This window comes from Bombina bombina, chromosome 12 (genome assembly GCF_027579735.1).
Source record: "Bombina bombina isolate aBomBom1 chromosome 12, aBomBom1.pri, whole genome shotgun sequence".
Lineage (NCBI taxonomy): Eukaryota > Metazoa > Chordata > Amphibia > Anura > Bombinatoridae > Bombina > Bombina bombina.
The window spans coordinates 76,636,805-76,662,672 of NC_069510.1; the positions used below are offsets into that span (position 1 = coordinate 76,636,805).

The 25,868-nt window shown below is 40.3% G+C and overlaps 1 protein-coding gene and 1 long non-coding RNA gene across 2 annotated transcripts in view; one reads left to right on the forward strand and one right to left on the reverse strand.

The window, feature by feature from the left end:
- The window catches only part of LOC128642779 (multidrug and toxin extrusion protein 1-like), a 585,931-nt gene that overhangs the window by 519,882 nt on the left and 40,181 nt on the right, over window positions 1–25,868 (forward strand). Inside the window, exon 14 of the mRNA XM_053695580.1 lies at window positions 24,309–24,378. Within this exon, the coding sequence (XP_053551555.1) occupies window positions 24,309–24,378 (70 nt within the window). The remainder of the gene's footprint in view (window positions 1–24,308; window positions 24,379–25,868) is intronic.
- The window catches only part of LOC128642780 (uncharacterized), a 78,871-nt gene that overhangs the window by 18,037 nt on the left and 34,966 nt on the right, over window positions 1–25,868 (reverse strand). The window contains exon 2 of the long non-coding RNA XR_008399707.1: window positions 24,694–24,796. This is a non-coding gene — a long non-coding RNA (uncharacterized LOC128642780). The remainder of the gene's footprint in view (window positions 1–24,693; window positions 24,797–25,868) is intronic.

Genomic DNA, 25,868 nt, shown 5'->3' on the forward strand with positions numbered 1-25,868 from the left:
GAGCCTGCCTAACTTGAGATCTGGTGGCATGGGTGGATGAACACATGTCCCTATGGATTCGGTACGTGGACGATATCCTCATATTGTGGGAAGGCACAAAAGAACAATTACAAGAGTTTGTATCTATACTAAATAGGAACACTTTTAACATCTTTTTGACTTGCAGCAGTGACCCAGACAGCATTAGCTTTCTTGATCTTGTAATCAGCAAAAATAATGATGTGATTTGTACTGAAGTGTACAGAAAAAAGACTTTGTCAAATAGTGTACTATTGGGAGTAGTCATCACGGCCAATTCCCTCGATTACGAAGAATCTTTTCAAATCAGTACACTTTTGAAAGACAGGCTAAAGAAATGGCAGTAAGATTTCTTGATAGAGGCTACTCAAAATGATCTATCAAGAGCGCACTTTATAAAGCCAGAACTCAAGATAGGCAGGCTCTACTGTATGGCCAAAGAGAACAGAGTTAAGATGATACCAAAATAAGATTTATAGCCAAGTATAATTCTCACAATATTTATACGTGCTCTCAAATGATGATTCTATCTCTGAACATGTAGGAAATTACCCTTAGATGACTGCACGCAAAGCAAACAACCTTAAACCTTTCAGTGCTATCGACGGCTCTGAGCCATCGATGAGTTTCCCACTCAGGTGCTAATGACGACTCAGAGCCGTCGCTAGCACTCTCTGTGACAATCTGTTAATTCTTATAATAATTTTTACATGTCACTAGTTCACTGAGTGTATGCTGCCATAAACTGCCAATTATCATTTCTTGGATGTCAGGATTAAATATGGTAGCAATTAATCTAAATGGTGGCAGTAACACAAGCTGTATAGCTAACAAACAAATGTTATCTCTAATATTAACAGACAATGTATATCAAAGATTGATAAGAACTCCTAACTAACTTTCAAGATAGATTAGATGATATATGTTAGAGATTGATGTTACAAGAGATTTGGTTTAGCAAGTTTGTATCAAGCAGGGTAAATATTGATTCTTACAGAATTGGAGCGATATTAATATGAATATTCTAAGATAGCGTTTACATCCAAAATGATATGCAGAGTCAGATGTTAAAGATAATAAAGTCATACCTTAGAATGATAGATATTCTTACTGTGCCTTAAAAGATAATGAGGATCGGGTAGAACTGAGTGTTTGCAAACACGGAAGCTTCGGTGTTTAGGCGCGCAGGTTGCAGCTGATCTGATCAGAGCGAGAGGTGCGTAGCTCATCCAGCTGATCAGTGTAGAGCGGGTGACGTCACTGTGTTCCGTCTGTGTACACGGAGTTAGTTGCAGCGCTGTTGCAGGTCCAAAGGTAAATATGTGTTTAGTCACAAATCAAAAGTTGACAACTTCAATTCCAACACTGGTCAGTGATGAACTAGAAAGGAGGTACAAGGATTGAGGAATTAGTACTTATAATATAAATGAGACCATAAGGCTTAAAGTGGAAAACCAGAATAAAGGGAGCAACAGTACTTCCCTCAGTGATCCAATAATCAAGCATTGGACACTGGAAGTAATGAACTTAAATAGGGCGCAGTGTGGGGAGGAGATTTTGACTTAAAGGCAAAGTTTGGAAGTCAAATCCTGACAGATCCCCCCTGTCAAGAGCCCCCTCCAGGTAACCTAGGTCCAGGTTTTAAAGGATAGGTGGCATGGAAATCAGTCAACAAATCTGGAGCATGTAAGTCTCGAACAGGTATCCACGAATTCTCATCCGCATCATAACCCTTCCAGTGAATGAGATATTCAAGGGTCCTGCGACGTCTCCAAGAATCCAGTATTTCATCAACCTCATATTCTAGAGGGTCTGTGATTGACATAGGAAAGTCACCAATGTGTGGAAAATCCTTTCCCAAATAGGGTTTAGTAAGCAATACATGAAAAGATGGGTGAATATGCATAGTTGGGGGTAAACGTAAAGTCACTGCATTTTCGTTGATGATTTTCGATATCGGAAATGGTCCAATAAATTGATCCGCAAGTTTCTTACTAGGGACTGGAAACTTAATGTTTTTAGTGGATAACCAGACTAGATCATCAATTTTATATTTAGGAGCTGGTTTTCTCTTTTTGTCAAAATAAAGCTTCTGAGTGTTTTTAGCAATAAGTAAATGTTCCTGCAAACTTGAAGTGACTTCTCTCAATCTGTCAGTATATTGAGAGACTGATGGAGATTCAGAACACTTTAGAGATGAGGGATAAGTGCGAGGATGATATCCATAAGTAGCAAAAAAGGGAGAGTATTTAGTAGAACTGTTCACTGAATTATTATATGCAAATTCTGCATTTGATAACAATTCATACCAATCATCCTGGTGAGAAGAAATGAAACACCTGAGATATTGTTCAAGGATTTGGTTAACACGTTCTGTTAAACCATTAGATTGTGAGTGAAAGGCTGTAGTGAATTTTAATGTAATCTGTAAAGTTTTACATAGAAATCTCCAGAATTACGAAGTAAACTGTGTTCCTCGATCCGACACTATAGATGTAGGTAATCCATGTAACTTTATGACATGATTTTTGAAAGCAATAGCTGTTGTATAAGCTGTGGGAGTTCTTTTCAATTAGATAAAATGTGCCAATCTAGTGAAATGATCGACTACTACTATTATGGTATTATGTCCATGTGACATTGGTAGGTCAACAATAAAATCCAGAGAAATTATATCCCAAGGTTTTTGGGGTATGGGTAGTGGAGATAAAAACCCATAGGGTTTATGATGTTCTTTCTTTTTGGTTGCGCAGATCTGACAATTAGAAATGTAGTCATGTACAACCCATTTCAAATGGGGCCACCAATACATTCGTTTAATCAAGTCAGTTGTTTTTTCAATTCCTGGATGCCCTGCTAAGGGGGTTTCATGATGTTGCTGAATGATCTGATTTCTTAGAGAGTTTGGTACATATATAAAGTCTTTATACATGTAAAGACCTGTTTCTGAATCTGTAATGCAGATTGGAGGAATTGCATTATCTGCTTGTTGAGCTTGGTACAAATCGGAAGTTGTTATGGTTGTGAATCCAATAATTTTGGAAGATGGAATGATATGTGATAAATTTTCAATGTCTTCCATTGATTCAAAGGATCTTGATAGAGCATCTGCCCTAATGTTTTTTGTTCCTGGGATGTAAGTAAGTGTGAAATTGAATCGGTCAAGAAACAAAGCCCATCTTACTTGTCTGGATGACAAAGTTTTATTTCTTTTGAGGTATTGTAAATTCCTGTGATCTGTGAATACCTGAAATGGTACATTGGTTCCTTCAAGGAGGTGTCGCCAATGTTCCATTGAGGATTTCATTGCCAATAATTCCTTATCACCCACGGAGTAATTTCGTTCAGCGGCAGTTAACCTCCGGGAGTAATAGGCTATAGGATGAGGTATTATATCTCCTTTTCTTTGTTGAGAAAGAATGGCACCAATCCCTACGTTTAAAGCGTCTACTTCTAGAACATAAGGTATCTCGGGATCGGGCAACTGAAGAATGGGAGCTGTTGTGAATTCTTACTTTAAGTGAAGAAATGCTTGGTCAGCATTATGATCCCAAACAAATCTTTTTTTACCTGTTAATTGAGTAAGAGGTTGAACAATTGAGGAAAAATGATTGATGAATTTTCTGTAGAAGTTTGTAAACCCTAAAAATCTTTGTAAAGATTTTAGTGAAGTTGGAATGGGCCAATTTTCTATTGCACTTAATTTATCTTGATCCATTTTAATTCCTCTCGGGGATATGATATACCCCAGAAACTTTATTGTGTCTTTGTGGAAATGACATTTTTCCATTTTGGCATAGAGTTTGTGATCTCTTAATGTAGCTAAGACCCATCGTACATGTTTCTTGTGGTCAGCTAATGATTTTGAATATATTAGTATATCGTCAAGATAAACTATTACACAAACATCCATCAATTCTTTAAAGATTTCATTAATGAAGAATTGAAAAGTTGCTGGTGCATTTGTCAGCCCAAATGGCATGACATTATACTGGAATAACCCATACCTTGTTTTGAACGCAGTTTTCCACTCATCCGAATTAAATTGTATGCTCCTTTTAAATCCAATTTCGTGAAAATGGTTGCGCCCTGGAGACGCTCTATTAATTCGGGGATGAGTGGTAAGGGGTATCTATTTTTAATGGTGACTGCATTCAAAGCACGATAGTCTATGATTGGCCTCAGAGTGCCATCTTTGTTAGTTACAAAAAATATTGCTGAAGCTATGGGAGAAGATGAAGGTGAAATAAAACCCTTTTTAAGATTTTCATCTAAGTAATCTCTTAAATGTTTTAATTCCTTTTGTGAAAGAGGAAATATTTTTCCAGAAGGTACTTCAACCCCAGGTTTTGTGTCTATGGGACAATCAAAATGCCTATGTGGCGGGAGTGTCTCAGCATTTTTTAGATTGAATACATCACCGTAGTCTTTATACACTTCAGGTAGTTTGGAAGTGATCTGTCCTATTGTTACATAGGGATAGTATGTGTTTTGACAGAAATGAGAATCAAAAGTGATGTTGTTTGTTAACCAATTAATTGATGGATTGTGTTTTTGTAACCAGGGAAATCCAAGAATTATAGGGTGTATAGAACTGGGAATAATATCATATGATAAGAATTCTTTATGACCGTCAGGTGTTATGGTTAAGAGTGGTATAGTGTGATGTGTAATAGGACCTTTTAGAATCTGTGAACCATCTATGACTCTCACAAAAACAGGAGCAGATTTCTGCATAATTGGAATTTTATTTAACTTTACAACAGAATCTTCTATAAAGACACCATCAGCCCCAGAATCAATGATAGCTTCGTTCTGTACTTGTTGATGGTCCCACTGTAATGACAATGTAATAGATAAATGAGAGGGAGTTTTGGGATAATCAGAAGGACAGTTATTTATCAACTTACCCTTCTTTTGGCGTAAAAGAATAGGACAAGAGGCCACCTCATGCTCTTTGTTGGCACAATACAAACATAAATTCGCCAAACGTCTTCTTTGTTTCTCTTCTTGACTGAGCGGAGCTCGAATAGTGCCTATTTCCATGGGTACAGGAGCTGCTTGAGGTCTTTCTCTTTCTTGATAAGCTTGATAAGGTTTTTTAGGCGTTACTTCTTGTTGATGTTTTTCATATCTCCTTTCACGGTATCTCCTATCCATGGTGATACATATTTTTATTAGAGCATCTAGAGTCTCAGGAAAGTCTACTCTTGAAAGCTCATCCTTTAGATATTCAGATAGGCCCAACCGAAACTGGTTTTTCAGGCTTACTGAATTCCATTGTGAGTCAGTGGCCCATAACTGAAAGTCAGCTATGTAGTCTTCCACTGCTCGTTTTCCCTGTCTAAGGGATCTCAAACGTTGCTCTGCTGTCTGTTGTTTATTCACATCCTCATATAAAATAGCCATAGTGCGAAATAATTCTTCTAATGAATTTAGTATTGGATCCTCAGATTCCAGAAACCTATCTGCCCATGCTCTAGGTTCGCCAGACAAATAGGAGATGGCTGTGAAAACTTTAATTTTCTCAGTGCGATAGGTTCTAGGTTTTAGGGAAAATAGCAGTATACAGGCGTTTTTAAATTCTCAAAATTTCGTACGATCACCAGAAAATGGAATGGGAGGATTAACCTGAGGTTCAGGCATTTCATTAGTTTTTGAGTGATGAATTCATTTCTACTTTCTGATTTAGAGTAGTAATTTGATTGGATATTTCAACAGGATCCATAACCAAATCTGAAATTGTGAATATAAAAAATAATTCACTATTTTTTAAAAGGGCTTGATTATTCTGTGACAATCTGTTAATTCTTATAATAATTTTTACATGTCACTAGTTCACTGAGTGTATGCTGCCATAAACTCCCAATTATCATTTCTTGGATGTCAGGATTAAATATGGTAGCAATTAATCTAAATGGATTTGAAATGGTGGCAGTAACACAAGCTGTATAGCTAACAAACAAATGTTATCTCTAATATTAACAGACAATGTATATCAAAGATTGATAAGAACTCCTAACTAACTTTCAAGATAGATTAGATGATATATGTTAGAGATTGATGTTACAAGAGATTTGGTTTAGCAAGTTTGTATCAAGCAGGGTAAATATTGATTCTTACAGAATTGGAGCGATATTAATATGAATATTCTAAGATAGCGTTTACATCCAAAATGATATGCAGAGTCAGATGTTAAAGATAATAAAGTCATACCTTAGAATGATAGATATTCTTACTGTGCCTTAGGAGATAATGAGGATCGGGTAGAACTGAGTGTTTGCAAACACGGAAGCTTCGGTGTTTAGGCGCGCAGGTTGCAGCTGATCTGATCAGAGCGAGAGGTGCGTAGCTCATCCAGCTGATCAGTGTAGAGCGGATGACGTCACCGTGTTCCGTCTGTGTACACGGAGTTAGTTGCAGCGCTGTTGCAGGTCCAAAGGTAAATATGTGTTTAGTCACAAATCAAAAGTGACAACTTCAATTCCAACACTGGTCAGTGATGAACTAGATAGGAGGTACAAGGATTGAGGAATTAGTACTTATAATATAAATGAGACCATAAGGCTTAAAGTGGAAAACCAGAATAAAGGGAGCAACAGTACTTCCCTCCATGATCCAATAATCAAGCATTGGACACTGGAAGTAATGAACTTAAATAGGGCGCAGTGTGGGGAGGAGATTTTGACTTAAAGGCAAAGTTTGGAAGTCAAATCCTGACACTTTCCCACCTTGAGGGAGATCTGGGGGCTCCCACCCTCTCTTACCCCTGCAATCAGGCCTGTATAGTGACAGGCGTCGACAGGGCTTCAAGTTATGCGTGGGGATGTCACACGCAATGACGTGATGACGTCACTGCGCAACTTTATTTAAAAATAACAATGTTAAGTATAGGAAAAGGGGGCATGCTGCTTAGAAGCCTGTTTCTCAGGCATCTAAGCAGCTACAGACCCCCAAGACCCACCGTTGGAAAGGTAATCGCCTAACCTTTCCAACAGTGTAAGTCTTGGGGATAGGTGGAAAAAACCCAAACAAAACACTTTAAACAGCTTAGCACCCAGGTGGGAAAGTGCTTAGTACTCAAAGGGTTAAAGGGACGCTGAACCCCAAAATTTTATTTTGTGATTCAGATAGAGCATGCAATTTTAAGCAACTTTCTAATTTACTCCTATTATCACATTTTCTTCATTCTCTTGGAATGTTTATTTGAAAAGTAAGAATGCAAGTTTAGATGCCGGCCCATTTTTGGTGAATAACCTGGGTTGTCCTTGCTGATTGGACATCACCAATAAACAAGTGCTGTCCTTGGGTCTGAACGAAAAATTTGCTAGCTTCTTAGCTTATATTCCTTCTTTTTCAAATAAAGATAGCAAGAGAACGAAGTATAATTGATAATAGGAGTAAACTAGAAAGTTGCTTAAAATTGCATGCTCTATCTGAATCATGAAAGAACAAATTTGGGTTCAATGTCCCTTTAGGGACCTTTTAATCCGGAGTGAATTCACTAAAGCAACAACCACCAATTGGACCATGTGCAAAATATAGTTGGATGCTCTCCGTGCAGTCACTGTGTAGCTTGCACATTTGTAAATAAAACGCAGGCCTAGATTTAGAGTTCGGCGGTAAAAGGGCTGTTAACGCTCCGCGGGTTTTTTTCTGGCCGCACCATAAATTTAACTCTGGTATCGAGAGTTCAAACAAATGCTGCGTTAGGCTCCAAAAAAGGAGCGTAGAGCATTTTTACCGCAAATGCAACTCTCGATACCAGAGTTGCTTACGGACGCGGCCGGCATCAAAAACGTGCTCGTGCACGATTCTCCCATAGGAAACAATGGGGCTGTTTGAGCTGAAAAAAAACCTAACACCTGCAAAAAAGCAGCGTTCAGCTCCTAACGCAGCCCCATTGTTTCCTATGGGGAAACACCTCCTAAGTCTGCACCTAACACCCTAACATGTACCCCGAGTCTAAACACCCCTAACCTTACACTTATTAACCCCTAATCTGCCGCCCCCGCTATCGCTGACCCCTGCATTACACTTTTAACCCCTAATCTGCCGCTCCGTAAACCGCCGCCACCTACGTTATCCCTATGTACCCCTAATCTGCTACCCCTAACATCGCCGACCCCTATGTTATATTTATTAACCCCTAATCTGCCCCCCACAACGTCGCCGACACCTACCTACACTTATTAACCCCTAATCTGCCGAGCGGACCTGAGCGCTACTATAATAAAGTTATTAAGCCCTAATCCGCCTCACTAACCCTATCATAAATAGTATTAACCCCTAATCTGCCCTCCCTAACATCGCCGACACCTACCTTCAATTATTAACCCCTAATCTGCCGACCGGAGCTCACCGCTATTCTAATAAATGTATTAACCCCTAAAGCTAAGTCTAACCCTAACACTAACACCCCCCTAAGTTAAATATAATTTTTATCTAACGAAATAAATTAACTCTTATTAAATAAATAATTCCTATTTAAAGCTAAATACTTACCTGTAAAATAAATCCTAATATAGCTACAATATAAATTATAATTATATTATACCTATTTTAGGATTAATATTTATTTTACAGGCAACTTTGTAATTATTTTAACCAGGTACAATAGCTATTAAATAGTTAAGAACTATTTAATAGTTACCTAGTTAAAATAATTACAAATTTACCTGTAAAATAAATCCTAACCTAAGATATAATTAAACCTAACACTACCCTATCAATAAAATAATTAAATAAACTACCTACAATTACCTACAATTAACCTAACACTACACTATCAATAAATTAATTAAACACAATTGCTACAAATAAATAACATTAAATAAACTATCTAAAGTACAAAAAATAAAAAAGAACTAAGTTACAGAAAATAATAAAATATTTACAAACATAAGAAAAATATTACAACAATTTTAAACTAATTACACCTACTCTAAGCCCCCTAATAAAATAACAAAGCCCCCCAAAATAAAAAATTCCCTACCCTATTCTAAAATACAAATATTACAAGCTCTTTTACCTTACCAGCCCTGAACAGGGCCCTTTGCGGGGCATGCCCCAAGAATTTCAGCTCTTTTGCCTGTAAAAAAAAAAAAAAATACCCCCCCCCCAACATTACAACCCACCACCCACATACCCCTAATCTAACCCAAACCCCCCTTAAATTAACCTAACACTACCCCCCTGATGATCTTCCTACCTTGTCTTCACCATGCCAGGTTCACCGATCCGTCCTGGCTCCAAGATCTTCATCCAACCCAAGCGGGGGCTAGACATCCACTGAAGAAGTCCAGAAGAGGGTCCAAAGTCTTCCTCCTATCCGGCAAGAAGAGGACATCCGGACCGGCAAACATCTTCTCCAAGCGGCATCTTCTATCTTCTTCCATCCGATGACGACCGGCTCCATCTTGAAGACCTCCAGCGCGGATCCATCCTCTTCTTCCGACGACTAGACGACGAATGACGGTTCCTTTAAGGGACGTCATCCAAGATGGCGTCCCTCGAATTCCGATTGGCTGATAGGATTCTATCAGCCAATCGGAATTAAGGTAGGAATTTTCTGATTGGCTGATGGAATCAGCCAATCAGAATATAGTTCAATCCGATTGGCTGATCCAATCAGCCAATCAGATTGAGCTCGCATTCTATTGGCTGTTCCGATCAGCCAATAGAATGCGAGCTCAATCTGATTGGCTGATTGGATCAGCCAATCGGATTGAACTATATTCTGATTGGCTGATTCCATCAGCCAATCAGAAAATTCCTACCTTAATTCCGATTGGCTGATAGAATCCTATCAGCCAATCGGAATTCGAGGGACGCCATCTTGGATGACGTCCCTTAAAGGAACCGTCATTCGTCGTCTAGTCGTCGGAAGAAGAGGATGGATCCGCGCTGGAGGTCTTCAAGATGGAGCCGGTCGTCATCGGATGGAAGAAGATAGAAGATGCCGCTTGGAGAAGATGTTTGCCGGTCCGGATGTCCTCTTCTTGCCGGATAGGAGGAAGACTTTGGACCCTCTTCTGGACTTCTTCAGTGGATGTCTAGCCCCCGCTTGGGTTGGATGAAGATCTTGGAGCCAGGACGGATCGGTGAACCTGGCATGGTGAAGACAAGGTAGGAAGATCATCAGGGGGGTAGTGTTAGGTTAATTTAAGGGGGGTTTGGGTTAGATTAGGGGTATGTGGGTGGTGGGTTGTAATGTTGGGGGGGGGGTATTGTATGTTTTTTTTTACAGGCAAAAGAGCTGAAATTCTTGGGGCATGCCCCGCAAAGGGCCCTGTTCAGGGCTGGTAAGGTAAAAGAGCTTGTAATATTTGTATTTTAGAATAGGGTAGGGAATTTTTTATTTTGGGGGGCTTTGTTATTTTATTAGGGGGCTTAGAGTAGGTGTAATTAGTTTAAAATTGTTGTAATATTTTTCTTATGTTTGTAAATATTTTATTATTTTCTGTAACTTAGTTCTTTTTTATTTTTTGTACTTTAGATAGTTTATTTAATGTTATTTATTTGTAGCAATTGTGTTTAATTAATTTATTGATAGTGTAGTGTTAGGTTAATTGTAGGTAATTGTAGGTAGTTTATTTAATTATTTTATTGATAGGGTAGTGTTAGGTTTAATTATATCTTAGGTTAGGATTTATTTTACAGGTAAATTTGTAATTATTTTAACTAGGTAACTATTAAATAGTTCTTAACTATTTAATAGCTATTGTACCTGGTTAAAATAATTACAAAGTTGCCTGTAAAATAAATATTAATCCTAAAATAGGTATAATATAATTATAATTTATATTGTAGCTATATTAGGATTTATTTTACAGGTAAGTATTTAGCTTTAAATAGGAATTATTTATTTAATAAGAGTTAATTTATTTCGTTAGATAAAAATTATATTTAACTTAGGGGGGTGTTAGTGTTAGGGTTAGACTTAGCTTTAGGGGTTAATACATTTATTAGAATAGCGGTGAGCTCCGGTCGGCAGATTAGGGGTTAATAATTGAAGGTAGGTGTCGGCGATGTTAGGGAGGGCAGATTAGGGGTTAATACTATTTATGATAGGGTTAGTGAGGCGGATTAGGGCTTAATAACTTTATTATAGTAGCGCTCAGGTCCGCTCGGCAGATTAGGGGTTAATAAGTGTAGGTAGGTGTCGGCGACGTTGTGGGGGGCAGATTAGGGGTTAATAAATATAACATAGGGGTCGGCGATGTTAGGGGTAGCAGATTAGGGGTACATAGGGATAACGTAGGTGGCGGCGATTTGCGGTCGGAAGATTAGGGGTTAATTATTTTAAGTAGCTTGCGGCGACGTTGTGGGGGGCAAGTTAGGGGTTAATAGATATAATACAGGGGTCGGCGGTGTTAGGGGCAGCAGATTAGGGGTACATAAGTATAACGTAGGTGGCGGTCGGCAGATTAGGGGTTAAAAATTTAAATCGAGTGGCGGCGATGTGGGGGGACCTCGGTTTAGGGGTACATAGGTAGTTTATGGGTGTTAGTGTACTTTAGGGTACAGTAGTTAAGAGCTTTATAAACCGGCGTTAGCCAGAAAGCTCTTAACTCCTGCTATTTTCAGGCGGCTGGAATCTTGTCGTTAGAGCTCTAACGCTCACTGCAGAAACGACTCTAAATACCAGCGTTAGAAAGATCCCATTGAAAAGATAGGCTACGCAAATGGCGTAGGGGGATCTGCGGTATGGAAAAGTCGCGGCTGAAAAGTGAGCGTTAGACCCTTTAATCACTGACTCCAAATACCAGCGGGCGCCCAAAACCAGCGTTAGGAGCCTCTAACGCTGGTTTTGACGGCTACCGCCGAACTCTAAATCTAGGCCTATGACTTTTGAAACTACTACAGGAAAGATTCACAAAATCCAAACGTTTATTAACTGTTCCCCAACTGGAGTCATATATCTTCTTTCCTGCTCTTGCCCACGTATTTACGCGGGCAAGACTTACAGGGAGTTCAGAACACGCATATATGAACATATATCTGCACTAGTGCTCACTGACTGGTATTTGTTAGCTCCTACAAAGGGTTTAAACACGTACCTAAAGTCTTACATTGCTGTTCTTCAGCAGAGATTAAGATTTGCATACGCACATAGCCCCAAGTCACCAAACATGTCCTGTACAGGAACTGCTGCAATGTGTTTTTCGGGTCCCCTAGTGGAACTTTATTTATTTGTCTTTGCAGGAGTTAAACACATTGTGCCAGATTACAAGGGGTGCGCTAAATACATTTTTTGCTTACGTGCTAACTGCGCTCAAAGTAAAAATGTATCACAGGCAGGTTTGTATGCATAGCACTCTGGATACCATGACCACACTAACTTCTTCTACCCATAGACTTCTGTGGGGTAAAAAAAAACAAAAATTATGATTTACCAGATAATTTCCTTTCCTTTGATACAGGGAGAGTCCACAGCTGCATTCATTACTTTTGGGAATACAGAACCTGGCCACCAGGAAAAGGCAAAGACACACCAGCCCAAGGCGTAAAAACCTCCCCCACTTCCCTCATCCCCCAGTCATTCTGCTGAGGGAACAAGGAACAGTAGGAGAAATATCAGAGTGAAAAAAGGTGCCAGAAGAAAGCAATTTAACGCCGCCCTCCGGAGAGCACGAGCACGAGATGTGGACTCTCCCTGTATCGAAGGAAATTAAATTATCTGGTAAGTCATAATTTTTGTTTTCCTTCTAAATACAGGGAGAGTCCACAGCTGCATTCATTACTTTTGGGAAAACAAGCTATAGAGGACACTGAATGCTAACCGTGGGGGTAACAATAAGGCGGCCCAATCTGAGGGCACCACAGCCTGAAAAAAATCCCATCTCCTGAAAATTGCTTCAACAGAAGCAAAGGACCCAAAAAAGTTATCAGGACCAGGTAACTGCCCAACAAATAGGACCGTAAGAGCCCACGTCAGAGACCACACAATGTCACTGGTGCAAAAAAGAGCACACAAACCTCTGAGGAGACGAGAGTCCCACTGAATATGAGGTCAGACAAAGAAACACTCCTCCACGAACATGATGAGGAGGACAACCAAGATTCCCAACACTGTACGCTTCCACAGAAAGAACACAGAAAGAAAGTGACTATGCTAAAGAGGTCTGAAAGGACCTTGAGGTACGATCCCAGAAACAAAAGGGAGAGAAGCCCCTTGAAGAACCTGAAGAAAAAGCCTAATTTGAAAGAAGACCCAAAAGAAGGAGGATTACCCAACTGCAAGAGAAACTAGGACCTGGAGAGATATTCCAGAAAACGAATAGGTCAATGAATAGACAAATTTGAGGACAATTTTCTGCATTGATACAAAGAACCGATGCAATCCAAGACAAGAAGGCTAATGTCCTGAAGGACAACATTTTGAACGCATCTGCCTGACCTCAGGCCACGTAGTAGCAAAAGGAAATGAACACCAAGGGTCTATGACCTCAGAATAGAACAGAAACAGATATCTAGATCTGCTGAGTAGCCCACATATCCGGGCAGAAGCGACGGATAAGACCACCCATAACCGCATGTCTGTTAGACAGCCAGGCTAACCCTCAGGCTAAGAACTAGCCGTCCTATCAAGAACCGGCTGAGAACCCTTTTACCAGGACACCCTGGAAGGACCAAAGAGAACGTCAAGAAGAGATATAACACCAGAGAGAACCAATACCACCCCACCAAAACAGGGGGGGGGGGGGCCGACAACTCAAAAAAAAAAATGAGGGATCAGCTACAGCTGATGAAAGGACAGACACCTTTCCAAAAACCTATCACTATACCTCAAAACACCAAGGGCGAAGGCCCTGTCTAACTCTATAATAAGGCGCACCCATAATGGAGAAGAACAACCACAAAAACAAGTTGCAGCACAAACAAAGGAGCAATAAGGTACCCTGATGCCTGCCCCTGACAGACTGAGTCAACCCAAAAGAGGTGACATAGTCGAAGGGAACAAGGAAGAAGAAACTTCCCCAGCACCGAAAAGATCCAGAGATCTACTGAAGAATACCTGACCACGATCCCCTAAGGGCAAGACTAGGATAAGCATGAATGCCCCCTAGATCGGATTCTACCAAAGGTACAGATCCGTCAAAAGGACACACCAAAGGGAATCCATCAACCTCCTGCTGAACTCTCTGAGTCAGAAAAAGGATCTAATTCAGAAAGAACCTAACTGGTAAAACTCAGAAGAACAGGTCCTCAAAGTAGAAAGAATGACCGAAGATTCCTAAGAGAAAACAGAAGGAATCCCAGAAGACACCCTCCCACTTCCATGGAAGTGATAAGACAAACTGCCCCAGTAGACCAAAGGTAAGTTTCCCATAAAAGGAAAAGATATACCATAAACTGGCGACCAGAGCGGACAAACCAGAAATCTATGAAAATCTGTAGATAGATAGCAACATGCCAAGTCAAAAATTCAGACTGATAAACATCCCCACCCACAGTACCAATGAAGGATTGAAGTAAAACAGGGCAAGCCTATAGAGTATTGTAACTCAAAAGGTCTAGGAGACTTCCTGTCTGAAAATCAAACAGATTCAAGAACCACCCTTCTGAAGAAGAAATAAGCTCTACATAGAGAGCACATAAGACCAATAAACCGAGAGAACCCCTATGGAGCACCAATAGAGGGGGAAAATACACCCCTGTGAAAAGGAACCGTGAAAAAGACTCCAAAAAAGTCAACCGTCCTCCCTTCATCATGAGAGGCAAAACTGAGCTCCTACAGAAAACTGCCACAGCAGAATTCAAACTCCAATTCAATAGCTTTGCAAAACAGGGTATTAACTCGTAGGCCACTTGGACTGCATATAATCCAATATCAGACGCCCAACCAAGACGATTTAACCAGGACCTGACATCCTGGATAGAAGGGCTTCCTCTGAACCAAAAAAGAAATTCTTGAGCTAACCAGTACCCAAACAAGACCAGTCTGTTAGTCAGGATACAACATATCTGTACAAACCACAAAAAGAGATGTCTACCCAACCAGGACCAGCTGATATGAAGGATACGATATATCTGTTCAAGGGTCAAACAGAAAATTCTACATTTCTAGCAGGGCCAGAAAACTGAAAATAATAAACAATAAACATATAAGCAAAGGCTTAAACATAGTCTCGGACATATCGAGAGAACATCACCCCATCACCCCGACCATATATATATATATATATATATATAGTTATTTTTTAATATAGAACTTCCATCGGAAGATTCCATCAATAGCGACATGAAATCACTAATATCAGAATCCCAGAACGAAAATTCTTCCTAAGAAGAGAGTCAATATATGTCACGCTCAAAAATAAAGTATAATAAAAACGTATTAACCGGATTAGAAAAGAAATCAGGCAAGCGCACACAAAAGATAACATAAGGGAAAGTAAAACCGTCATGCGCCATGGGAATCAGATACAAACACATACCTCCAGTCATCTAAACAGGCTTGCTATCTGAATCAGCAGACTGAGATTGAGTTGACGGATCAGAAGTAGCATCCTCCAGCATGGTTAGAATTTCTCTCAGAAGTACACGCAGGCGAGCCATTCTAAATCTAAAAGCAAAATTCACCTCAGTCGGGGTATCAGGGGTCTCCGACCCTATAGGTAGCCCCTCTGAAGCCTCAGAGGACACCGCTTCCCCAGAAGACTGGTCGGATACCAGTCCTCTTGCATGCCGGACCTTGGGTAGGAGTACAGGGATTAAGTCTTTGCTTGCACGTGGCAGGAAGATGCGAATGCGCTAAGGTCAGAGATATGGCCATGTAAAACCGTGCAGTAACCTCTGGCGGAAACAGACCTCCTTCAGGAGAAGGGGTAACGGTATGCGGGGCAACCGCCTGTGTGGGAACAGAAGATGTAAGGGAACGTACCTCACAGGATGCCAAATCCTCAGAGGACGATGGCTCATTGGTCTCTAACATTCCCACATGGGAAGATGAGAACACTCTATTGCGGCATACGGAACATAATTGAGAGGGCTGGGTTACCCGGGCCTGCTCACAATAAACACAGGTGTCAAAATCTGAATCAGAGGAAACCCCCTCTAACATATCAGCATCCTCCATAACTCAACTAAGCAGATTATGGTCAATAAAAGACAACTGCCACCTTACACCCCTAATGGCTGGGGCACTCACCACCTCCTATGACCCAGACAGATAGAGAAAAAAGATCCTCTCCACAGTTTCACGGTCAGGAATACGGAAATAGGAAACAAAAAACATGGTGCAGCATGCAGGATTCATTCCCGGAGAAAGTGCAGCAGTCTAAAAAATGGCGCAGCTCGAAATAACCTATACGTTCCGTAAAAGCCTATGAGCCCCAAACAACCATACACATAAGCAGTCAAATTCACATAACAAACATGATTGAAGGCCCCCACTGTTCAATAATCCCCCTCCAGAGATATTAACCCTTGATTCCATAAAGATAAAGGAGTTCCACTGAGACCTTGCCTTCTCATTACGTTGCAAGCATGTAAAAAAATAAAACAATCTTACCGGAATTTATGCCATGGAACAGCAACACGGTCATTCAAGTTTGACAGATGATAGCAACGCTTCTGACATGGACTTGAGTGCAGAAAAGCAGGCAGCAAAACTCGTCAACGCTGATTGCTTATGGAGCTGTTAATATAAGTCGGGGTGGTTTTCTCCCTGCATCTCTGGACTCTGACTTTCATCAATGCTCTCACTGAGAGGCTGACAAGACTACTTAAAACTCCAGTCCCATCTCAAAGAGTACTACCCTCCATAAGGAACTACTCCTTATCTTCCGACACTTCTCTGCCAACCTCCTGTGACGAAAGGCAATGAATGACTGAGAGATGAGGGAAGTGGGGAAGGTATTTAAGCCTTTGACTGGGGTTTCTTTGCCTCCTCCTGGTGGCCAGGTTCTGTATTCCCAAAAGTAATGAATGCAGCTGTGGACAATCCCTGTATTTAGAAGGAAATAACAAAACAAAAAAAACTATCAGTTATCTCTTGTGCGCTAACCCAGCACCATGTTAGACCAACTGTGCTAAACCCAAAGTGAGTTTCTATGTGAAGAACATTGGAACTGAAAGTATTTCTATTAAAAAAAAACATTGAAACGAAGTAAAAATTAATACAAATTATAAATTGCATGTTTGAGGTATAAATATATCTATCTTTCTATCTATGTCTATATATAAGTGTATACATGTGTATTTATGTGCATATACATGTGTATATATGTACGTATGTGTGCACATATAGATTTACACATATAAGCACATAAACACATTTATACACATATATAGACACGCACACAATACATTGGAGCCCTTCCCAGTCAAAGACATTGCCATATACCTTATCCCTTTTCAACCCTTTGAAAACATTTATATTAATAATTTTGATATATTTTTATTTAAAAAAGTGTATTTATGTGTGTAGTACTTAAAGGGACACTGAACCCAAATTTTTTTTCTTTCGTGATTCAGATAGAGCATGAAATTTTAAGCAACTTTCTAATTTACTCCTATTATAAAATTTTCTTTATTCAATTGGTATCATTATTTGAAATGCAAGAAGTTTAGATGCCGGCCCATTTTTGGTGAACAACCTGGGTTTTCCTTGCTGATTGGTGGATAAATTCATCCACCAATAAAAAAGTGCTTTCCAAAGTCCTGAACCAAAAAAAAAGCTTAGATGCATTCTTTTTCAAATAAAGATAGCAAGAGAACAAATAAAAATTGATAATAGAGGTAAATTAGAAAGTTTCTTAAAATTGCATGCTCTATCTGAATCACACAAAAAAAAATTATGCTTACCTGATAAATTTCTTTCTCTTGTGGTGTATCCAGTCCACGGGTTCATCCATTACTTGTGGGATATTCTCCTTCCCAACAGGAAGTTGCAAGAGGACACCCACAGCAGAGCTGTCTATATAGCTCCTCCCCTAACCCCCACCTCCAGTCATTCGACCGAAGACAAGTAAGAAAAAGGAGAAACTATAGGGTGCAGTGGTGACCGTAGTTTTAAAAAAAAAACACCTGCCTTAAAGTGACAGGGCGGGTCGTGGATTGGATACACCACAAGAGAAATACATTTATCAGGTAAGCATAAATTTTGTTTTCTCTTGTAAAGTGTATCAAGTCCACGGGTTCATCCATTACTTGTGGGATACCAATATCAAAGCTTTAGGACACGGATGGAGGGACAAGGCAGGAACTTAAACGGAAGGCACCACTGCCTGTAAGACCTTTCTCCCAAAAATAGCCTCCGAGGAAGCAAAAGTATCAAATTTGTAGAATTTAGAAAAAGTATGAAGCGAAGACCAAGTCGCCGCCTTACAAATCTGTTCAACAAAGGCCTCATGTTTAAAAGACCATGTGGAAGCTACCGCTCTAGTAGAATGAGCTGTAATTCTTTCAGGAGGCTGCTGGCCAGCAGTCTCATAAGCTAAACGGATTATGCTTCTCAGCCAAAAAGAAAGAGAAGTTGCCGAAGCCTTTTGGCCTCTCCTCTTTCCAGAATAGACAACAAACAATGCAGATGTTTGACGAAAATCCTTAGTAGCTTGCAAATAAAACTTTAAAGCACGAACCACGTCAAGATTGTGTAACAGATGTTCCTTCTTTGAAGAAGGATTAGGACACAGTGACGGAAAAACAATTTCATGATTGATATTCTTATTAGATACCACCTTGGTACGCAAAACTACCTTATCTGCATGGAAGATCAGATAAGGGGAATCACACTGTAAGGCAGATAACTCTGAAACTCTTCGAGCCGAAGAGATAGCTACTAGGAACAGAACTTTCCAAGATAAAAGCTTGATATCTATGGAATGCAAAGGTTTAAACGGAACCCCTTGAAGAACTTTAAGAACTAAATTTAAACTCCATGTGGCGGAGCAGCAGGTTTAAACACAGGCCTGATTCTAACCAAAGCCTGACAAAACGCCTGAACGTCTGGAACATCAGCCAGACGCTTGTGCAAAAGAATAGACAGAGCAGAAATCCCTTGACCTGGACCCGTAACGAGGAAGCTTGGCGTTCTGACGAGACACCATAAGATCCAGTTCTGGTTTGCCCCATAGTTGAATCAGCTGGGCAAATACCTCCGGATGGCGCTCCCACTCCCCCGGATGAAAAGTCTGCCGACTTAGAAAATCCGCCTCCCAGTTCTCTACTCCTGGGATATGGATAGCTGAAAGATGGCAAGAGTGAACCTCTGCCCAAAGAATTATCTTGGAAACCTCCATCATTGCCAGGGGACTCCTTGTTCCACCCTGATGGTTGATATAGGCTACAGTCGTGATATTGTCCGACTGAAATCTGATGAATCTGACCGCAGCTAGTTGAGGCCAAGCCTGAATATCGCTCTTAGCTCCAGAATGTTTATCGGAAGGAGGGCCTCGAACCCTGAGCCTTCAGGGAATTCCAGACTGCGCCCCAGCCCAGAAGGCTGGCATCTGTCGTCACTATAGTCCACTCTGGTCTGCGGAAACTCATTCCCCTGGACAGATGGACCCGAGATAACCACCAGAGAAGAGAATCCCTGGTCTCTTGATCCAGATTTAACAGAGGAGACAAATATGTGTAGTCCCCATCCCACTGATTGAGCATGCAAAGTTGCAGTGGTCTGAGATGTAGGCAGGCAAACGGAACTATGTCCATTGCCGCTACCATCAGGCCGATCATTTCCATACACTGAGCCACTGACGGCCGAGAAGTGGAATGAAGAGCACGGCAAGAAATTAGAAGCTTTGATATCCTGACCTATGTCAGAAAATTTTTAATTTCTACTGAATCTATCAGAGTTTCTAGGAAGGAAACTCTTGTGAGAGGGGAGAGTGAACTCTTTTCTCTGTTCACCTTCCACCCGTGAGACCTCAGAAAGGCCAGAACAATGTCCGTATGGGACTTGGCGATTTGAAAAGTTGACACCTGGATCAGGATGTCGTCTAGGTAAGGAGCCACCGCTATGCCCCGCGGCCTTAGAACCGCCAGTAGAGACCCTAGAACCTTCGTAAAGATTATTGGCGCCGTGGCTAATCCGAAGGGAAGAGCCACAAACTGGTAATGCCTGTCTAGGAAGGCGAACCTGAGAAACTAATGATGATCTCTATGAATCGTAATGTGGAGATAAGTATCCTTTAAGTCCACGGTAGTCATATATTGACCCTCCTGGATCATAGGGAGGATGGTTCAGATTGTCTCCATCTTGAAAGATGGGACCCTGAGAAATTTGTTTAGCATCTTGATATCCAAGATTGGTCTGAACGTTCCCTCTTTTTTGGGAACTATAAACAGGTTTGAATAGAAACCCTGCCCCTGTTCCTCCCTTGGAACTGGGTGGATCACTCCCATAACCAGTAGGTCTTGAACGCAACGTAAGAATGTCTCTCTCTTTATCTGGTTTGCAGATAGTTGTGAGAGGTGAAATCTCCCCTTTGGAGATGAACCTTTGAATTTCAGAAGATATCCCTGGGAAACAATCTCTAGTGCCCAGGGATCCTGGACGTCTCTTGCCCAAGCCTGAGTGAAGAGAGAAAGTCTGCCCCCTACTAGATTTGGTCCTGGATCGGGGCTACTCCTTCATGCTCTCTTAGAGGCAGCAGCAGGTTTTGTGGCCTGCTTCCCCTTGTTCCAAGCCTGGTTAGGTCTCCAGACTGGTTTGGACTGAGCGAAATTTCCCTCTTGTTTTGCATTAGAGGAAGCTGAAGCTGCGCCACTCTTGAAGTTTCGAAAGGAACGAAAATTATTCTGTTTGGTCCTTAACTTATTGGACCTATCCTGAGGAAGGGCGTGACCTTTTCTTCCAGTAATATCAGAAATGATCTCCTTCAGACCAGGCCCGAATAGGGTCTGTCCCTTGAAGGGGATGTTAAGAAGCTTAGACTTTGAAGTAACGTCTGCTGACCAGGACTCAAGCCATAGCGCCCTACGCGCCAGAATGGCAAAACCTGAATTCTTAGCCGTTAGCTTGGTTAAATGAAAAATGGCGTCAGAGATAAAGGAATTAGCTAACTTAAGAGCTTTAATCCTGTCTAAAATATCATCTAACGGGGTCTCCATCTGTAGAGCCTCCTCAAGAGACTCGAACCAAAAAAACGCTGCAGCAGTAACTGGGGCAATGCATGCAAGAGGCTGGAGAATAAAACCTTGATGTATAAATATTTTCTTAAGGAGACCCTACAATTTTTTATCCATAGGATCTAGGAAAGCACAACTGTCCTCGACGGGGATAGTTGTACGCTTAGCTAGGGTAGAGACTGCTCCCTCCACCTTAGGGACCGTCTGCCACGAGTCCCGTATGGCGGCATCTATGGGAAACATCTTTTTAAAAGCAGGAGGGGGAGAGAACGGCACACCTGGTCTATCCCATTCCTTAGTAATAATTTCTGAAAACCTCTTAGGGACTGGAAAAACATCAGTGTAAACAGGAACTGCAAAGTATTTGTCCATTTTACACAATTTCTCTGGAACTACAATGGGTTCACAGTCATCCAGAGTCGCTAAAACCTCCCTAAGCAATAAGCGGAGGTGTTCGAGCTTAAATTTAAATGCTGTCATTTCAGAATCAGACTGAAGCAACGCCTTCCCTGAATCTGAAATATCACCCACAGATAGAAGCTCTCCTGCCTCGGCTTCTGAGTATTGTGAGGGTATATCGGACACAGGTATTAAAGCGTCAGAAAGCTCTGTATTTGTTCTATCCCCAGCGCTGTCTTGCTTTCCTTGTAACCCTGGTAGTTTGGACAATACCTCTGAGAGGGTAGCATTCATAACTGCCGCCATGTCCTGTAAGGTAAAAGAATTAGACGCGCTAGATGTACTTGGAGTCACTTGAGCGGGAGTTATAGGTTCTGACACATGGGGAGAGCTAGATGGCATAATCTCCCTTTTTTCAGTCAGAGAATCCTCTGGAGATAAATCTTTAAGCGCTATAATATGGTCTTTATAGTTTATAGAAATTTCAGTACATTTGGTACACATTCTAAGAGGGGGTTCCACAATGGCTTCCAAACATATTGAACAAGGAGTTTCTTCTATGTCAGACATGTTTAACAGACTAGTAATGAGACAAGCAAGCTTGGAAAACACTTTAATAAATGTGAAACAGCAATTAAACAAAAACGTTACTGTGCCTTTAAGAGAAAAAAACTAGCACTTAAACTGCAAAACAGTGTAAAAATATAGTAAAGTCTTCGAAATTTTTACAGTGTGTGTAAGGGACTAAAGCAACATTGCACCCACTTGCAAATGGATGATTAACCCCTTAGCCCCCAAACCGGATTTAAAAAACGTCAACCACCGGTAAAAGACAGTTAAGCACCTTGCCACAGCTCTGCTGAGGCTCCTACCTGCCCTCAAATACGATTTAGGGAAGAAATAAACCCTCTATAATGGTGCTCAGATGCCAGAGGACTCCTCTAGGGAAGCTGGATGTCTCAGTCTGAAGGAAACTGCGCTTCTAGAGCGTGAAAATAGGCCCCTCCCACCATGTACTGGATGTCAGAGGGACCTTAAGAAAATACTCCTAGGAGTATCTAACTAGCCATGTGGAAAACTAGGCCCCAAGAAAAGACTTATCTCCCTCAGAGAAAAAACGTCCTATTTATGAAACATGAAAACGTTTTGTCACCAAGTAATATGAGTATTAACATGAGTATTACCCTGTTTTGTAAGCATGATCCTAGTCGTTGTTAAATCACTGCATCTAGCTTACCTCAAATACACAAGGCTCTGTCAGCATTTTCTAGAACTTTTATTCATCTCTCTAGAAATAAAAATACTGAACATACCTCAAAGCAGGTAATCTGCAGACCGTTCCCCCAACTGAAGTTTTCCCATACTCTTCAGTTATGTGTGAGAACAGCAATAGACCTTAGTTACAAACCGCTAAGATCATCAACCTCCAGGCAGAATTCTTCTTCTAATTTCTGCCTGAGAGTAAAACAGTACAACGCTGGTACCGTTTCAAAATAACAAACTCTTGATTGAAGGTAAAACTACACTAAGTCACCACATATCTCTTGATATTTCCTATCTTGTCGAGAGTTGCAAGAGAATGCCTGGAGGTGGGGGTTAGGGGAGGAGCTATATAGACAGCTCTGCTGTGAGTGTCCTCCTGCAACTTCCTGTTGGGAAGGAGAATATCCCACAAGTAATGGATGAACCCGTGGACTGGATACACCTTACAAGAGAAATTGGGTTCAGTGTCCCTTTAATTTTAATGTATTTTTTACGTGTTTTGTGCAACTTTTTGTTAACCCTTACAGTTATCTTCAGGTTTCAAGCCAAGCTACATATTATAGTGCAATTTCGGCTTGCACTCAAACGACTTTTAATACCAGCGCATGTTAGTGCTGTCGTGATACCCACTGAAAGTAATGATTGCGCTCGAGTGAAGTCGGCATTGCTAGCCCTTCTATGGTTAACGCACTTTACAATGGACTTGTGACATCAAAGTTGCACGCTAATGGTAGCACGGTCCAGAAATATTGTTTAGCGCTTAACCAAGCTTGGCATGTGTGAGTTACGCATTTTGTAGGTACTTCCTGTTTTGTAAGGCCACGCCCACTGGCCAGTTTTCCGTTTTGCTGGGAGAACCATAACAATTTACAAATTTATTGCACTTAGATTGGCTCCTTTTGCATTTTGGTGCTTATATCTTGATGAAAGAAAACATTAAAACAAGTAATGAAGAATCTCCATGGTTGAAAGTATTTCAGAATCGTTAAGACATGTAAAAGCTGACACTCTTTAGAATAAAAATCTACTTTAAAATGTTCAAACTTTAAATACATTAACAGGGCAAAATTATTCATGTTCATTATTAAAATATATATATATATATATATAAATATATATTGCAGTCTCTTTAAAATGACAGTAAAGTCAAAATCAAACTTTCATAATGTAGATAATATTTTAAACAACTTTCTAATTTACTTATTTTATCTAATTTGATTTGTTCTCTTAGTATCTTTTGGAAGAAAAACATACCTAGGTAGGCTCTGGAGCAACAATGCACTAATTTTGTCATTAGCTCACCCAATGTGTTCAGCTAGATCCCAGTGGTGCTCTGCTGCTCCTTCAACAAAGGATGCCAAGAGAATGGAGCAAATCTGATAATAGATGTATATTGGAAAATTGTATGTTCTATCTGAATGATGAAAGAAAAAATTTGGGTTTATGTCCCTTTAAATAAATGACTTTTAGGTGTCAGCCCCGCTCCTGGAAATCACTGATCACCTGCAATATTTTACAACACATATTTTCTGCTTCTGTTACAGAGAGATAATCAGCCTGGTCAGCTATGTGCTCCCTGTGTATGCGGCATCTCACCTGTTCGATGGATGTGTGGTAAGTCATATCTGTTTTTGTGATTTCTTATGTAATGATATCATGGGCTAAAGAGATCACCCAAAATATGCACATATACTCCTAAAGCTGTGCCTTTATCTCACTGTGCCCATGTCAAGAGAGAGGGGGCAGAGTCTGAGCAATGTAGACACAGTCTGATTGGCCCAGGGCAGCCTGGTTGTTCCAGGTGAATGGTTTATCCAGTTATGGGAAGTTTGTGGGTGGAGTTTGGGAATTCTTGGTCAAGCTTTTGGTTTACCTATATACAGTACAATCTGGGATGTAAATACAAGAAAGTATGACAGCTGGGTTTACCTTTAATTTCTGGACTATCCTGCAAATTCATTGATGATTTGAAGGGGTGTAATGGCACTTGCTAGCAAATCAGCTGTATCCATGGTCTACAGTTGGTGGCAAACTGTGAAGATAGATAGTAGATCAAATCTCTAGTATATCTGCACAAGTGGGAGATAAGCAATCCTCTTAAATATAGTACCTCCCTCGGTGGGCACTACTACACAAGTCAAACAAAACAAACAGCAATACAGAGGATGCACCTAAAACAGGCAATATCTCGCTATGGGTACCCAATAATGTAATAGGAAATACACTATAGATACACTATACACTATAGAAATAGACTTATATAGAAATAGACTTATAATGTACTGTACTTATAAATGAAGATAATTTTGGAAATAAAAACATAAGTAAAAGAGCTAAACAAATGGAAGTTAAAAAATTGAATGGTACAATCATATACATAGAATGGTGAAAAAGAGCTACAACATGTAATGGTTTTATCTTTAAAAAGCTCTGATATATTAATATTGGTTGGCCAACCTTAAGATACTAATCATATAGAAAAATACTAATCAAATAAAAACCTTATCACATTAGCAATAAAATCACATATAAAATCAGGTGACTTGTGGGTTCTGGTAAAGAGAAACAGCAGTTCCTCCCCTTTAGGGTGAAAGACAGCAATTTGTAATCCAAATCCTTGTGGATATAAAAGTGGTCTTCTAACTAAAGTACCACTCAGTGTATGAAGTACTTTTGTATGTGCCCAGTACCTTAAAGGGACACTAAACCCATTTTTTTAATGGTTCAGATTGAGCATGCAATTTTAAGCAAATTTCTAATTTACTCCTATTATCAATTTTTCTTCATTTTCTTGCTATCTTCATTTAAAAAGCAGGAATGTGATGCATAGGAGCCGGCCCATTTTTGGTTGAGAACCTGGGTTATGTTTGCTTATTGGTGGGTAAATGTAAGCCTCCAATAAGCAAGCGCAATCCATGGTGCTGAACCTAAAATGGGCTGGCTGCTAAGATTTACATTCCTGCTTTTAAATTAAAGATAGCAAGAGAACAAAGAAAAATTTATAATAGGAGTAAATTAGAAAGTTGCTTAAAATTGCATGCTCTTTCTGAATCACGGAAAAAAGAATCTCTATCCGTTTCAGTAGAGGGCAAATGGTAGCTTGT